The following is a 15,565-nucleotide window of genomic DNA, read 5'->3' on the forward strand; positions in this document are numbered from 1 at the left end:
TTCTCAGGATTGACAAAGAAGTTTTCTAGAGCAAAATTAGGCTTGCAAATTTCTATTCTGCCTCTTGTGCTGTTGCCTCTGGTACTGATGTAATTCATGTCTACATCTGTGCTTCCCATTCACTCTGCAGGTATAACCGAGACTATGTGGTAGAAGGGGAACCTTATGCTGGTTATGATAGACACAATGCAGAGGTAGCAGCCTTTCATTTGGACAGGTATGTGTAATCACAGTGGGTTACATTCATTTTGTTTCCTTTTAGAAATATCTTAGAGAGGACTTGTGGACGCCTTTCAAAGGAATGTAATAAAAAAATGAAATCTAATAACTTTAGCTTGTTACCTACTTTAGATAACTGATTAATTCCATTAAATTTGTATGAGTTCCTCATTATTTGGGTGGTACTAGGAGTACCAAAGTAAATGTCTTAACTCCAGGCTTTTTTAGGTCATTTCATTCTGTTATGCCCTCTCTCATTGGCATGAGTGAAGATGTTCTTGGTAAATAAAATGGCAGGAAGAAAACCAGAGTTTGAATTCAAGTCCCTAAATTGAACTGGTCACTAATTGGGCCTGGCAGTCCTGATTTTTGTTTTGTTTTGATTTTGTTTTAAATAATACTCACTTATCCTCATATGCTAGAAACATATAGCATGACATATATGTGAATTTTATTGTCCTTCATACAAAATATGCACAGCTTCAATAACGAGGATAATTCTAACAGGGAAAATAGATGTGAATTCTAAATGTATAAGTTTACTAGGAAAATTAATACTTTTTTAGCAAGTTACTAATCAGGATCCTTGTAACTGAATTGTCTAGTATCCCAGTTGCTCCTCTGATCAGCTCTTTAATCAGGGCATATTGGTAGACTTTAAAAGAAATTATTCACAATATTTTAAAAATGAATCTATAAGGAAACCAGAAGAAAATAAAGGTGAATTTTTGTCTTTTTTCTGGATTAGGAAGGATTTTCTAAGCATAAAAGCCATAATTTAAAAATCACAAAGAAAAAAATAGATTCAACTAAATTAAAAAAAAATTAACTCATGTCAAGAAACATCAAACAAAATTTAAAAGCAAACTTAGGAAAATACTTGAATCTAATATAATCTAAGCATTAATAGCCTTAATATATAAATGTTTAGAAAATCTTATACATGCTCTAAAACGCTAGTAGAAAATGGTCTAAGAACACAGTTGGTTGAATAGAAATTATTGATTGCTAATAAATATGACAGAGGGAGTTCATCTTCACTAGTAATAAAATAAAATCCAAGGAATTCCCTTGTGGTCCAGTGGTTAGGACTCTGCACTTTAACTGCTGTGGGCCAGGATTCAATCCCTGGTCAGGGAACTAAGATCCCACAAGCCGTGCAGCGTGGCCAAAAAAAAATCCAATTGAAACAATGGGATACTATTTTCTCCTACTGAAAATGGCAAAGATTAGAAAAAAGATAATACTTTATTGGCAGGAATACATTAACGTTCGTATACTGCTTCTGTCATTGTTAGTTGGTTCAGTCATTCTTTTAAGAACTCCGGCATTATGTATCAAAAACCTTAATGTTCATACCCTTTGAATGAGTAACTACCTTTTTATGCAAACATCCCAGATTGTTCTAGGAAGTACCCTAGAGAATCAGAAATTCAAAGATACATACACCAAGATCTTAGCTGGTAGTATTTTCAGTAGTGAAAATATGGAAGCAATCTAAACATCTAATGAAAGGGAAGAATTAAATAAATGTTTGTTCACAATACCATGAATTTTCACTGCCTCTTCTAAGGCCTAGTGGGAAAGAGTTGGATAAATCCTACTCATCACTTAATTGCACATTAGTATCAGTCTTTACAAGACCTCGTTTGTTTCCTTATTTTCTTCATCCCTAGACCCCTTCCTGTTTCTCTGTTGATGGACACCAGCAGTTCATGAAGATCTTTTTCCCATATCCATACCAATATTTTATATTATCCAACATACTAATTTTAGTTAATCTAATATATGTAAAGTGGTATCTCATTGTTATTTTATATTCCCCCAATTATGGGTAGAGATTAGTACCTCCTTTGCACAGCACAACACCTGTTTGTTAACTTAGAGTGAAGTGGTCTTTGTATGGAAATTACTTTTGATGTTAATTAAATGTAATCACATTTCTATTTATTTATTTATTTTTGTGGCCTCGCCACACAGCATGCAGGATCCTAGTTCCCTGACCAGGGATCTGACCTGTGCCCCTTGCAGTGGAAGCACCGAGTATTAACGACTGGACTGCCAGGGAAGTCTCTATAACGTTTCAATTTATCACCTGTGCTTTGGGGGTCTTGTATTTTAAAGCCCTTCCCTCCCTCAGAGTCTGAAGGATATTCTGTGGCCAGTCCCCCTACCCCTTTTGTTAACTGCCCCATCCAAGCTCAGGTGCCACTGGACATGGCTTCCCAGCACTAAGTGGCTGCTGTTCTTTGAAGGTCTGCCAACAGTCAATGGGGAGAAAAAATACTTCCCCACTTTCTTTCCCACCTTATACTTTTCTGCTCTGGGTTGCTATTTCTCCATTACATTAGGATTTAACCACCTCCTCTGGCTTCAGGAAGTTCTCTCATTTTTTATGTTATTTTGACATCTATTGATCTCCTTGCTTTTGTGGCTTTTCTAAAAATAAGTTTAGGACAGAGTCAGTCAGCAGCCCTGAACAATGGATTATTTATTGCACAGTCATTTTTTTTTAACATCTTTATTGGAGTATAATTGCTTTACAATGGTGTGTTAGTTTCTGCTTTATAACAAAGTGAATCAGTTATACATATACATATGCCCATGTGCACAGTCATTTTTAAAGGCTTTTCTAATAACATGAGAAAAGGCTCATGATACAATGATGAGTGAAAAGCAGGAGACAGAAGTGCATATAACATAATCTCAATTGTGTATATACACACAAGAGTGAGTATGTGTTTATATATACATGTGAAGGAAAAAATGGTCTTATGCCGAAATGGCAGTAGTTACTTCTCGGTTGTGGAATTATGGATGATTTTAATTTTCTCCCATAAATTTTCTGTGTGTTCGAAATCCTGCCCCTCCAACTTTTCTTCAGCGAGTGTGTATTTTTTAGCCAGAAAATTTCCTTTTTTAAAAAAAATGATGGTGCTCAACAATAAGGTTGCACTCTTAGACCATTAGAAGTATCTCCAAATGTATCTATGTATAAGTTGTCCTGTGAGTTTATCCTTTTAGATTAATCTGTCTAGTTTTCTGTCAATGTTTTATGTAAAGGTTTGAAGCCCTGTATGGGTTTAGGCCCAATTTTTTTTAATGCTTTGTTAAATTTTAAAATTTTATTATGAAAAATTTCTAACAGACGTAGAAAGAATAGTATAGTGAACCCATATACCCACTCCCTAGGTTTAACAGTTGCTCACATTTTGCTAGATTTGTCTTACATAAATTATTTACATCTTGATATTAAATTCATAAATATATGTACCTCTAAAATGTAATGTAAATGTAATGTAAACCTGTAAAATGTAATGTAATATGTACCTTACCAGCAATCAGCAATACCTTTACACACCTAATATGATTAACCATGATTTTTAAGACTAGTGTTTAGGGAATTCCCCGGCAGTCCTGTGGTTAGTGGTTAAGACTCTGCGCTCTCACTGCCAGGGGCCCGGTTCGATCCCTGGTTGGGGAACTAATATCCCTCAAGCTGCACAATGCAGCCAAAAAAAAGAAAAAACTACTGTTTAAAATATATCCCCAAAGATTTTTCTCTTCTGTTCAACCTTCCAAACCAGGATTCTGGGTTTCCGCCGAGCCCCCTTGGTGGTTGGCAGATTTGTTAATCTGCGGACAGAGATCAAGCCTGTTGCCACGGAGCAGCTCTTGAGCACCTTCCTAACTGTAGGTAAGGAGGTTATAGAGGACGTTTAGGTAAGGGAATAGTTAATAAATTAAATGGGGCATCATTGAGCAAGCTGGCTCATGACTTTTAGGAACTGAAGAACTCAAGGGACTACAAAAGCAAATCAGGCAACTTGTTCTCAGAGTACTGGGGGAAATAGATCTAAAGGTGGATGGCAGGAAATTGAAAGTTTTCCCTAATGCACGCTTTGTGTGTCTCTGAAGTAGGAAGTGAGATCATTTACGACAGTGTAATTAGGGGATAACTTTATTTCCTTCTGCTTGATCTTAAACTAAATCTCAAACTCGAAATTTGGTGTAAATCAGTTACTGTCTGTGTATCATTGCCTTGGTGGTTTTTATCATACTCCTGTGCTTTCTTGGGAACTGTTTCCTGTCTCCTGAGAATTGAGCAAACCTTAAGGCAACTCTATAAGAGGGTCAGCAATTCCCTTGTAGAGTTGCCCTTGGGCCTGGAAGATCACCACTGCCTCCTCCTACTCTGCAAAGGTTAGCCTATGTAACTCTTTGTGTGTGGAACTGACTGCCATCCCTCTGGCCTCTGTTCTCCATTGTCACACTCTGAGATAAGGGGTCTGGGCTAGAATTCTCACTCCTGTTCTCCTTGCAGACATAGTGAGAATGGGAGGAATTCAGAGGTGCTGTGGTCTCTTGTCTGAGCCTCCTCAGGGTGCCATTTTCAATGACACAGTACTCTGCGTTGATATGACTGTTGAAATAGACATTGCAAGATGAACTTCAACTTGCTTTGCTAGAGTGAATGGATTTACATTTATAATGAGGTGAAACTGAATATTTAAAGCACTTTTGACAGATTCATCATTCAGAATTTAAACTTATCAGGCTAGGGCTCTGCTGTTCTTACAAATAACCAGAAGCATACAGTGTCACTGATTCATTTCATATATTTTCTAATCACTTCTGCTTGTCCAATTTTATGCTTAGGCAAACATGCATTCCTGATGGATGAGAAGAATAGGCCTGCTGTCTAGAGACTCAGAGAAGGTTAACTCTCATATATTGTGCAAGGTGCAGGGGAAGGGAGAGGCCAGAAAAAGGTTTGTAGAGGAGGTTATTAACACTTGGGCTGAGTATTGAAGAATCCATAGACGCTACCCAGGCTGCCAAGAGGGAAGGGCATTGGGCAAAATAACAGGAAGTATAATGGAAGTGAGGGCACAAAGACCTGAAAGTACAAAGGACTGGTACATTTAGAGAAAAGCTCCTGGATACACTCTATAGCATAGGGCAGTGTCTTCGTGTGGCTGCTATAACAAGATATCATGAACTGTGTGGCTTAAACAATAGGGATTTATTTTTCACAGTTCTGGATACTGGAAGTCCAAGATCAGGTTGCCACCATGGTTGGGTTCTGGTGAAAGCCCTCTTTGTGATTCACAGGCAGCAGTCTTCTTTCTGTATCCTCACATTGCAGAGAAAGAATGAAAGAGGAATCATCTCTATCATGTCTCTTCTTATAAAGGCACTAATCCCATCATGAGGACTCCTCCCCAAAATCCCACCTCCAAATACCACCATATTGGGGCTTCACCCTGTGAATTCTAGGGGGGTCATGAACATTCAGTCCATAGCAGGCAGGTAGGGGGATTGGCTGGAGATGGGTTTTAAATAATGGACTGACCTTAGCACAATTTTTAAAATGTATTAACTGGATAACTTGGTATAATGATAACTAAATTTTGTATAGCCCTTGCAACTTGACAAAGCACTTTCACACAGTTACCTTATTTAATCCTCTTGACAAGAGTGCAATAAGTAGGGGAGATTTATCCACATTTCAGACCTGAGAAAGAGGTTTAAAAGAGTTAAATGACTTTCCCAAATTCACAAAGCTACTAATTGTTAGCCAGGATTCAAACCCAGATTTTGAGACTAAAATATTTGATCTGCTTGTATTCTTCTATATTCATTCATTTATTTATTGAACAAAATTTTGTTTCACTCTGTGTGGCAGGCTCTGAACTAGGTGTTGAATATACAAAAATGAATGACACCTTCCTGCCTTCAAGGAGCTTTATCTAATGGGGGAGCCAGACATATACAGAGGGCCTGTGGGAATGTGGAGGGGAAGAAGAGGGTGTCTAGAAGTTAGGGCTAGAGTGATAGTTTCAACAAAGTCTTAAAGGGTGAATAGCAATCCTGCAGGAAGATACAGTGGGAAAGAACACCCTAGGTTTGGAAAAGGACTCTTAACCTTTTTTTGTGCAGGTGACTCCTTTGGCAGTCTAGAGAAGTTTCTGAATCCTTTCTCAAAATAATGTTTTTAAATACATAAATTAAAATACGTAGACTTATAAACAAAACTAATAATATTGAAGTATATATTTTTTAACCTAAAATTACAAAAAGCTAATTTGTGATAGAGTAACTTGTGCTTCGTTATTTACACATTAAATAACAAGATTTAGAGTGATCTAGTAACTACCATAATTTCGGACCAGAAATATAAATGATACTCTGCAGTGTCTGCAACAATGCTAATATGATATGAAAAATTTATTGATTTCTTCTGTTGAGAAAGTCACAGGTAATGCTAATACTGTGGTTTGCTGCCTACCATCATAACTGAAGGAAATGCTAAGTTTCAGGTAGAAGTTGGTGAAAATAAAAATGTAATTTTGTTTCCATCCAGTTCACAGGCTCCCTGAGTTAACCCTGTTCTAGGTGGAGGACAGAGCAGAGACAAGAGCGACAAGAAATGAGAGAAGAGCATGGCAAGCGCAGGAGACTGTGTGGTTGAGCTGAAGTAGAGACTTTCTCCTTAGGCACTGGGAGGCCATGGAAAAGAGTTTGAATGTGGAAAGATCAGATCTGAGTTTCAGAAAACGAATTGTAGCAGCATTGTGGAGGATGAATGGGGAAGGGCAAGCTGAGATGAGAGCCCTTGGGGGCTGTTGTAGTAAATGCACATGCAGTGAGTCCAAACTAAAACCTGGACATCTAGGGGATACTCAAGAACTGGAATGGAAGGAATTTGATGAACATTTGGGCTGAGTGAGACAGTTGAGAGAGAGGAAAAAGTTAAAAATGACTCCTAAATTTCTGGATTGGATGACTAAGTGTATAATGACGCTGTTAGCTATCTTAGGAATATATAGAAAGGAGCAGACTTAGGGAGATGGAGCAGAGGAAGATAATGAATTTAATTCTGGATATTTTGTTTCCTTGCGTAAAATAATAAGAAATAGATATATTGGATTCTGTCCCCAGTTCCTGACACACAGCTCCTAAAACCCTTGTAAATTCCTAAGTGGTAGGAACACTAGGAGCATATCTTGTTCTATTGAGGTGATTCTGGGTTGGTTCCTGGATGCGCCCTGGATGGAGGCTGTTCACCAGAAAGAACAAGCCATAATTAGAAGCTTGGAATTTTCAGCCCCCCATCCTTGCCCTTTCTCCAGAGAAGGGAGAGGAGCTGGAAATAACGGATCATGGCTGGAGTTACTAGTTGATCTTGCCTATGTAAGGAAGCCTCTATAAAAATTCCAACAGTACGGGGTTCGGGGAATTTTACAGGTTGGTGAACCAAAAGTTTCCATGTGCCACCATGCTAGGCCCCAAACTCCACAAAGACAGAAGCTTCTTTGTTCAAGACCTCGACCTATGTATCTCTTCATTGTCTCTTGATTGATACCCTTTGTAATAAACCAGTAATCTAGGGAGTAAACTGGTTTCCCAAGACCTGTGAGCCGCCCTAGCAAATTTTTTTTTATTGAGGTATAATTGTACATTATGTTAGTTTCAGATGTACAGCATAATGATTCAGTATTTGTACATACTGTGAAATTATCACCACAATAAGTCTAGTTAACAAACATCGCCATATATAGGTACAGAATTTTTTTTTTTCTTGTGAGGAGAACTTTTGAGATCTGTTCACTTAGCAACTTTCAAATATCCAGTACAGTATTATTTACCATAGTCACCATCCTGATGACTTATTTTATAACTGGACATTTGTACCTTTTGATTCCCTTCACCCATTTCCCCCACCTCCCGACCCCCCAGCCTCTGGCAACCACCCATCTGTTCTCAGTATCTGTGAACTTGGGTTTATTTTGTTTCGTTTTGTTTTAGATTCTGTAAGTGAGATCATACAGTATTTATCTTTCTCTGACTTATTTCACTTAGTGTAATGCCCTCAAGGGCCGTCAGTGTTGTTGCTAATGGCAAGATTTTATTCTTTTTTATGGCTGAGTAATATTCCATTGTATATATACCATATTTTTTTTTCTTTATCCATTCATACATTGATGAGTACTTAGGTTGTTTCCATACCTTGGATATTGTAAATAGTACTGCAGTGAATATGGGGGTGCAGATATCTTTTTGAATTAGGGCTTTTGTTCTCTCTTCAGTTAAATACCTAGAAGTAGAATTGCTGGATCATATGGCAGTTCTATTTTTAATTTTCTGAAGAACCTCCATACTGTTTTCCACAGTGGCTGCACCAATTTATGTTCCCACCAGTGATGCACAAGTGTTCCCTTTTCTCCACAGCCTTACCAACACTGGTTATTTCTTGTCTCTTTGATGATAGCCATTCTAACAGGTATGAGGTGATGTCTCATTGTGGTTTGATTTGCATTTCCCTTGTGATTAGTGATGTTGAGCACCTTTTCATGTATCTGTTGGCCACTTGTATGTCTTCTTTGGAAAAATGTCTATTCAGATCTTCTGCTCATTTTTTAATTGGATTATTTTTTTGCTATTGAGTTGTATGAGTTCTTTATATATTTTGGATAGTAACCGCTTATCAGATATATGATTTGCAAATATTTTCTCCCATTCAGTAGGTTGTCTTCTTGTTTTGTTGATGGTTTCCTTTGCTGTACAGAAGCTTTTTGGTTTGATGTAGTCCCACTTGTTTATTTTTGCTTTTGTTGCCTTTGCTTTTGGTGTCAAATCCAAAAAATAATTGCCAAGACCAATGTCAAGGAACTCACCGCATATGTTTTCTTCTAGGAGTTTTATGGTGTCAGGTCTTAAGTTCAAGTCTTTAATCCATTTTGAGTTAATTTTTGCATATGTTATAAAATAGTTGTCCGGTTTCGTTCCTTTGCATGTGACCGCCCAGTTTTCCCAGCACCATTTATTGAAGAGACTGTCCTCTCCCTGTTGTATTAATTATTAATTAATTAATTAATTAATCAAACCCAAACAGGGGCTCATAGGGACCTCTAATTTATAGCCAGCTGGTCAGAAGCACAGGTGACAACCGGGACTTGCAATTGCCATCTGAAGTGGAGGGCAGTCCTATGGGACTGAGCCCTTAACCTGTGGAGTCTGATGCTATCTCCGGGTAGATAGTGTCAGAATTAAGTTAAATTGTAGGACACCCAGCTGGTGTCCAAGAATTGCTTGGTGGTGGGGGAAAACCCACACACAGTGAAATTGGGTGCAGAATCTCACCTTGACAGGAACATCCAGGAGTAAATGTTGACTAGTTATTTAGGAGCTAAAATCTGTAGCTTAGGCGAGAAGTGTGGGCTGGAGTTGTAGATTTTATTATCATAGGTGGTAGTTCATCCAAGGAGAGCATGGAGATCGAGGTCATCAGAAAACCAGTTTTAAAAGTTTGGCGCATCCAGGAAATAGTGAAAGATTCGGAGCCTCAGGTTCATGGCTATAAAACCGGAATATTGAGGTCTGGAAAGGTAGATTGGAACCAGATTATTCATAATAAATAGCTGGCATTGATTGGTCTCTGACAATGTGTCAGGCACTGTGCTGAGAATTACTGGGGATTGTCTCTTCACTCTTCACAACCCAAGGGTGGAAGAACTGTTACATTATCTCCGTTTTACAGAGGGAGCTTAGATAGGTGAAATTACATGCCCAATGTCATGCAGTCTAATGACTATTTAGTCTATATTTTGATCCCACAAACCTGACCTTAGATTGCACTTTTAGCCAGTACACCTGACTCCATTCGGTTATAAAGGGTCTTATTTACCAAACTCAGAAGTTTGGATTTTGTCACATAGGCAACAGGTTTCCTACACCAAGCAATGTTTTGTTTTGTTTTTTTATGTTTTTTGAATCAGTAATACATTCCCACAACTCACAATTTTTAAAAAATATTGAAAGGACTGCAATGAAAAGCCTTCCTCTCATCTGACCATTCCTTCTCCCTCTTCCTAGTGGTAACCTCTATTAGTAATTTCTTTATGTCCTTTTTGTACGAAATATGAATATATATTTTTATTTAACTCTACTATTTTATACAACATATGTCATACTGTACATACTTCTGCATCTTATTCTTTTATGTAATACATCTTGGAAATCTATTATCTCATGTAAAGAGTTTCTTTTTTTTCTTTTTTTTTTTTTTTTACCAGCTACATCATGCTCCATCGCATGGACCTACCATAATTCATTTAACCAGGCCCTTGTTGGACATAAAAGTTCCAGTATTTTGTTTTTACAACCACTGTTGCCCAAAATTACCCTGTACATATTTTATTTCATACATGATCAAATATATCCAGAAGTGGAAGTGCTGGGTCAAAGGGCACATACATTTTTACATATATGTTTAATTAGTTTACATTCTCAGCAGTGATGTATGAGAATGCCTCTTCCCCGCTAGTCTCAACAACAACGTATTATCAAACTTTGGGTTTTATTTGTTTCACATGTAGCATCTTTTTATTTAAGAGCCATTTGTATTTTGTCTTTGCATATCCTTTGCTCATTTTTTAAAATATATTTATGTATTTATTTATTTATTTTGGGCTGCATTGGGTCTTTGTTGCTGCGAGCGGGCCTTCTCTAGCTGCAGCGAGCGGGGACCACTCTTTGTTGCGGTGCGCGGGCTTCTCATTGCGGCGGCTTCTCTTGTTATGGAGCACGGGCTCTAGAGCGCCAGCTCAGTAACGGCGCATGGGCTTAGTTACTGCATGGGATGTGGGATCTTCCCGGACCAGGGCTCGAACCCGTGTCCCCTGCATTGGCAGGCGGATTCTTAACCACTGCACCACCCGGATAGTCCCCTTTGCTCATTTTTAGCTTTGTCATTGGTCCTATCGATTTACAGGAGCTCATACATAAGAAGGATAATAGCCCTTTGTGATAGGAGATATAAATATTTTCCCCAATTCTTTAATTTCTTTTGACTTTGCTTATAGTTTTTTGTGTTTTTTTTTGGGGGGGGTGGTTTGCCTTACAGAAACTTTTTGTTTTTAATATAATCAGTCCATCTTTTCTGATAGATTTTCTGATTTTGAATCATAGTTAGCCTTGCTCACTCCAACATTATGGAGGAATTCTGCTTTTTTTTTCTTTTAGTACCTTTATAGTTTTATTTTTTGCATTTAAGTTTTTGATATTGTTGGAATTTATTCTGGTATATGTAATGAAGTATGGCTCCACTGTTGTTGGTTTTTTTTTTTCCCCAGATAGCTATCAGTTGTCCCAATAGCATTTGTTAAAGAGTCTCTTGTTTTTCCCTGTAGTAAATTTTCTTTATTTAGTTTCTTTATTTAGCTTTAGTTTCTGGACTTTCTGTTCTGCTCCATTGAACATTAAGTCTGTTTATGAGCTGGTCTATAATGTTGTTGTTTTTTAATATTTATTTTATTTATTTATTTTGGCTGCTCTGGGTCTTCATTGTGGCACTTGGGATCTTTCTGGTGGCATGCGGACTCTCAGTTGCCGCATGTGGACTCTTAGCTGCAGCATGCATGTGGGATCTAGTTCCCTGACCAGGGATTGAACCTGTGGCCCCTGCATTGGGAGTGTGGAGTCTTACCTAGTGGACCACCAGGGAAGTCCCTTATAATGTTTTAATTATTGAGGCATTATACTATGTTTTGATATCTGGTAGGTCTAGTCCCCTCTCTTTGCAGTTATTTTAACAATTTTCTAGCAGTTCTTATTTATTTTTTCTTATGACCTTTAAAATTGTCATACCTAGTTACCCTCTAAAAGATCTGTTGGTATTTCTGATGGATCAAGTTAAACTTACAAGTTTATATTTTTATAATTAAAAAATAAATGTGGTATATCTTTCAATTAGTGTTCAAATCTTCTTTACCTAGAAAACTTTGTAAAGTAATGGAGAGTGATAGAATCAGCTTTGTGGGTGGGTATATAGTGGATTAGTTTCTATTTAGTGTGTACTCTGCCAGAGGTTGGAAATACTAAAAAGTTTGAGTGCTGTTTGTCTCTTCAAGGACACATATACATGAGAACATAAACAATCATTAAAGGAGTATGTGAGGTTTTCTGGGTGTAGGGAATTAGCTCATTTGATGGCTATTATTTCGTAGAGGTGGAGAGCAAAGAAAGCATTACTTACCTTAACTTTTTATTTTGAAATAATTTTAGATTTACATAAAAGTTGCAGAAATGACCCAGAATCCCTCAGATTCCTCAATTGTTAATACTTCTGAATCATTTGAGAACAGGTTGCAGACATGAATATCCATTACAGCATTATATGCTCCCCTAAGACTTCAGTGAGTATATCCCAACTACCAGCACACTCTCCTACACAACAGCATTCAACCATCAAAATCAAGAGATGAACATTGATCCAATATTGCTATCTAATTCATAGATCCTATTCAGATTTTGCCACTTGTCCATGTAATGGCCTATGTACATCCAGGATTCAGTCTAGGATATTGCATTCAGTTGCATTCACTTGTCATGTCTTTTTAGCCTCCATTGGGCTGAAACAATTCCTCACTCTTCTTGTTTTTCAAGACCTTGACATTTTTGAAGAGTGCAGGCCAGTTACTTTCTAGAATATCTCTTAGTTTAGGTTTGTCTGATGTTTCTTCATGATTTAAAAACTTTGGTGGAAACGCTAGCAAAGTGCTATTGTTCACTTCTCAGTGCATCATATCAAGAGGCACGTGATGTTGGTCCCATTGCTGGTGATGTTAACTCATCACTTGATTAAGATGGTGAGTGTCTGCAAGGTTTCTCCAGTATTTTATACTTACTAATAAGTAATTACTAAGTACTTTGTAGGGAGAAACTCAAAACTATATAAATATTCTATCCTCATGAAACTTGTGCCCACCAGTTTTGGAATTCATTGATAATTCTTACCCAAATCAGTTACTACTGTGATAGTTGCCAAATGGTGATTTGCTAATTCTGTCATTTCTTCTAGACTTAGGTTGCCATTCTTTTGATGAGTAGAACTCCCGTCGCCCTGCCCCACTTTTGTTTACTTACTTATTTATTTATATCACTATGAACACGTAGACTCTTAATTTACTCAGTTACAATTTGTTACTATTATTATTTATTCTGATGCTCAAACTATCCCAGATTTGGCCAGTGGGAACCCTAAAAACTGTCTCTTGTGTTATTTGGAATGTCCCCGTCATTCTCTGAGTGCCTCCTTACAGCTGGCATAGCAATGTATGACCCAGGCTCATCTTGTACTTTCCCTGCCCCTGCCCTAGGGGTCATCTGTTTCTCCAAGGAGCCCTGGTTCCTTTTAATATAGTATTAAAATGATATTTAGAAACTGATATGTGAGGGTGTTCATTACTACCTGAGTGTTATTGTTTCCAGGTTTTCTAGAGGGGCAAAATATGTATATATATGCATGTGTATGTATATATATGCATACATATACATACACAAACATTTGTACTTTCTTTTATATCTCTGTGTTTTAAAACCATCAATTCAAACCAATATCTCCAGTTCTAATTCAGCACTGCAGGATTTACTCTGGCCTTCTCTCTTTTTATATGTTAAACTCCCTTCTCCACCTATGAGAAACCTGGTTCCCATTATCCTCAGTCTGTTTACTCATTTGCTCTAGACCCTACTCCCCACTCCGTATGTAACCAAAGTCCTGGTCCATGGCTTGGCCTTGTACATGCCCTCTCTCCCTCCCCTGGGCATTCCGGCCAAAATGTCAGTCCTGCTGAAGGAGAAGAGAGGACATTGCTTAAAGTGAGTTCAGAAAGATACTTGTGACGGTAGTTGACTTCTGGAGAGATTGGGTAGAAGGGACAGAGAGGGAAAGGGAGACTTAACTTTTTCGTATATATCCTTTTGAATTTTTTTACACCATGTGCTTTTATTTCCTATACAGAAAATAAATAAAGATTTAAAAATAAGCTCAGGATCTTTGTTTTCACACAGAGCTGCTCTCTTCATTGTTTGGGGAGAATTTGGAGTCATTCTTTTTCTGTAAGTGTATATGGTTCCATTCTCTCCTTTAGGAAATAATACTTGTTTCTATGGGAAGTGTTATTATTGCCGAGAAACAGAGCCAGCCTGTGCTGATGGAGACACGATGGAGGGGTCTGTCACGCTTTGGCTTCCAGATGTGTGGCCTCTACAGAAACACCGACACCCATGGGGCAGGACTTACCGAGAGGGCAAATTAGCCAGGTAAGTGCTCCTGTGAGCCACTACTTCATTCTCTCCTGTGCCTGGACAGGTGCCAACCCTGTGTAGGCGCCAGGGTTCTGTCCAAGACTAAAAAGGACTATGGGGGGTTCAGGGGGAAACCTGCTAGTCAGGGACTCTCTCTTCTCTGTGTTTTAAACAATGTTACGTGTGGTGCTGGCACTCAGTGAACAACCCTGCTGATGCTGCTTCCCTCCAGGTGGGAGTATGATGAGAGCTACTGTGACGCTGTGAAGAAAACGTCCCCTTATGACTCCGGCCCTCGCCTCTTGGACATCATTGATACAGCTGTCTTTGATTACCTGATTGGCAATGCTGACCGCCATCACTACGAGAGTTTTCAAGACGATGAAGGCGCTAGCATGCTCATCCTTCTCGATAATGCCAAAAGGTAGGACCAGCAGGACTCTCCTTGTCAGTTAGGGGTCCTGTGTATACAAGAAGAATGCTTTCTGGGGTATCCTGGAAAACCTCCAGAACAGGCTCAACAGAAGGCATCCTTCTTGTTTCCACTCGGAGTCTTTGCCATTGGCACCCATCCTTCCAACTTGTTCAGAGTTTGTACTCCTTTCACCTTCAGGGATCTGAGGACTTTTTTTTTTTTTTTTTTTTTTTTTTCTGTACGCGGGCCTCTCACTGTTGTGGCCTCTCCCGTTGCGGAGCACAGGCTCCGGACGCGCAGGCTCAGCGGCCATGGCTCACGGGCCCAGCCGCTCCGCGGCATGCGGGATCCTCCCAGACTGGGGCACGAACCCGTGTCCCCTGCATCGGCAGGCGGACTCTCAACCACTGCGCCACCAGGGAAGCCCCTGAGGACTTTAAAAAAGTGGAAAACTCACTTTTTCCAAAGAGTCAAAGAGTATGATTCTCTTCACAGACAACTGGAAACCAAGGTCTTCTATTTATTGCTACTTACATCATTCTTTCTTGACTAGGATGTTTAGAATCTTGAGAAATACATAGTTAATGGAACATGAAATTTAGCTGTTGTTAAATTATTCTATCCAAAGGTTCATACAGTTTAAAAAATTAGTTTATTTGATAGGATGTTTTTGCTATTTTTATGGCAGTCTAGGCCCAGATTTTTTCTATTATGAGTAGGAGAGCAGTTAGTTGCTTAGTGATTATATATAAAGGCAAGTTACTTTTATCTTGAATAAGACAATTTTATTAATTTTGAAAAAATGGAATGTCCTTATTTAGGCCTGAGCTATTTGAA

The 15,565-nt window shown here is 38.5% G+C and overlaps 1 protein-coding gene across 5 annotated transcripts in view; it reads left to right on the forward strand.

Annotated features, from left to right (window-relative positions):
- FAM20B (FAM20B glycosaminoglycan xylosylkinase) overlaps positions 1–15,565 on the forward strand; it is a gene marked incomplete at its 3' end in the record, with an annotated part of 42,031 nt that overhangs the window by 17,871 nt on the left and 8,595 nt on the right. For all 5 annotated transcript variants that reach the window (XM_081256288.1, XM_081256292.1, XM_081256289.1 and 2 more), the window contains exons 3-6: positions 131–217; positions 3,807–3,916; positions 14,157–14,328; positions 14,546–14,737. In XM_081256288.1, the coding sequence (XP_081112414.1) occupies positions 131–217; positions 3,807–3,916; positions 14,157–14,328; positions 14,546–14,737 (561 nt within the window). The remainder of the gene's footprint in view (positions 1–130; positions 218–3,806; positions 3,917–14,156; positions 14,329–14,545; positions 14,738–15,565) is intronic.

Source organism: Mesoplodon bidens (genome assembly GCF_964165515.1).
Source record: "Mesoplodon bidens genome assembly, chromosome: 2".
Taxonomy (NCBI): Eukaryota; Metazoa; Chordata; class Mammalia; order Artiodactyla; family Ziphiidae; genus Mesoplodon; species Mesoplodon bidens.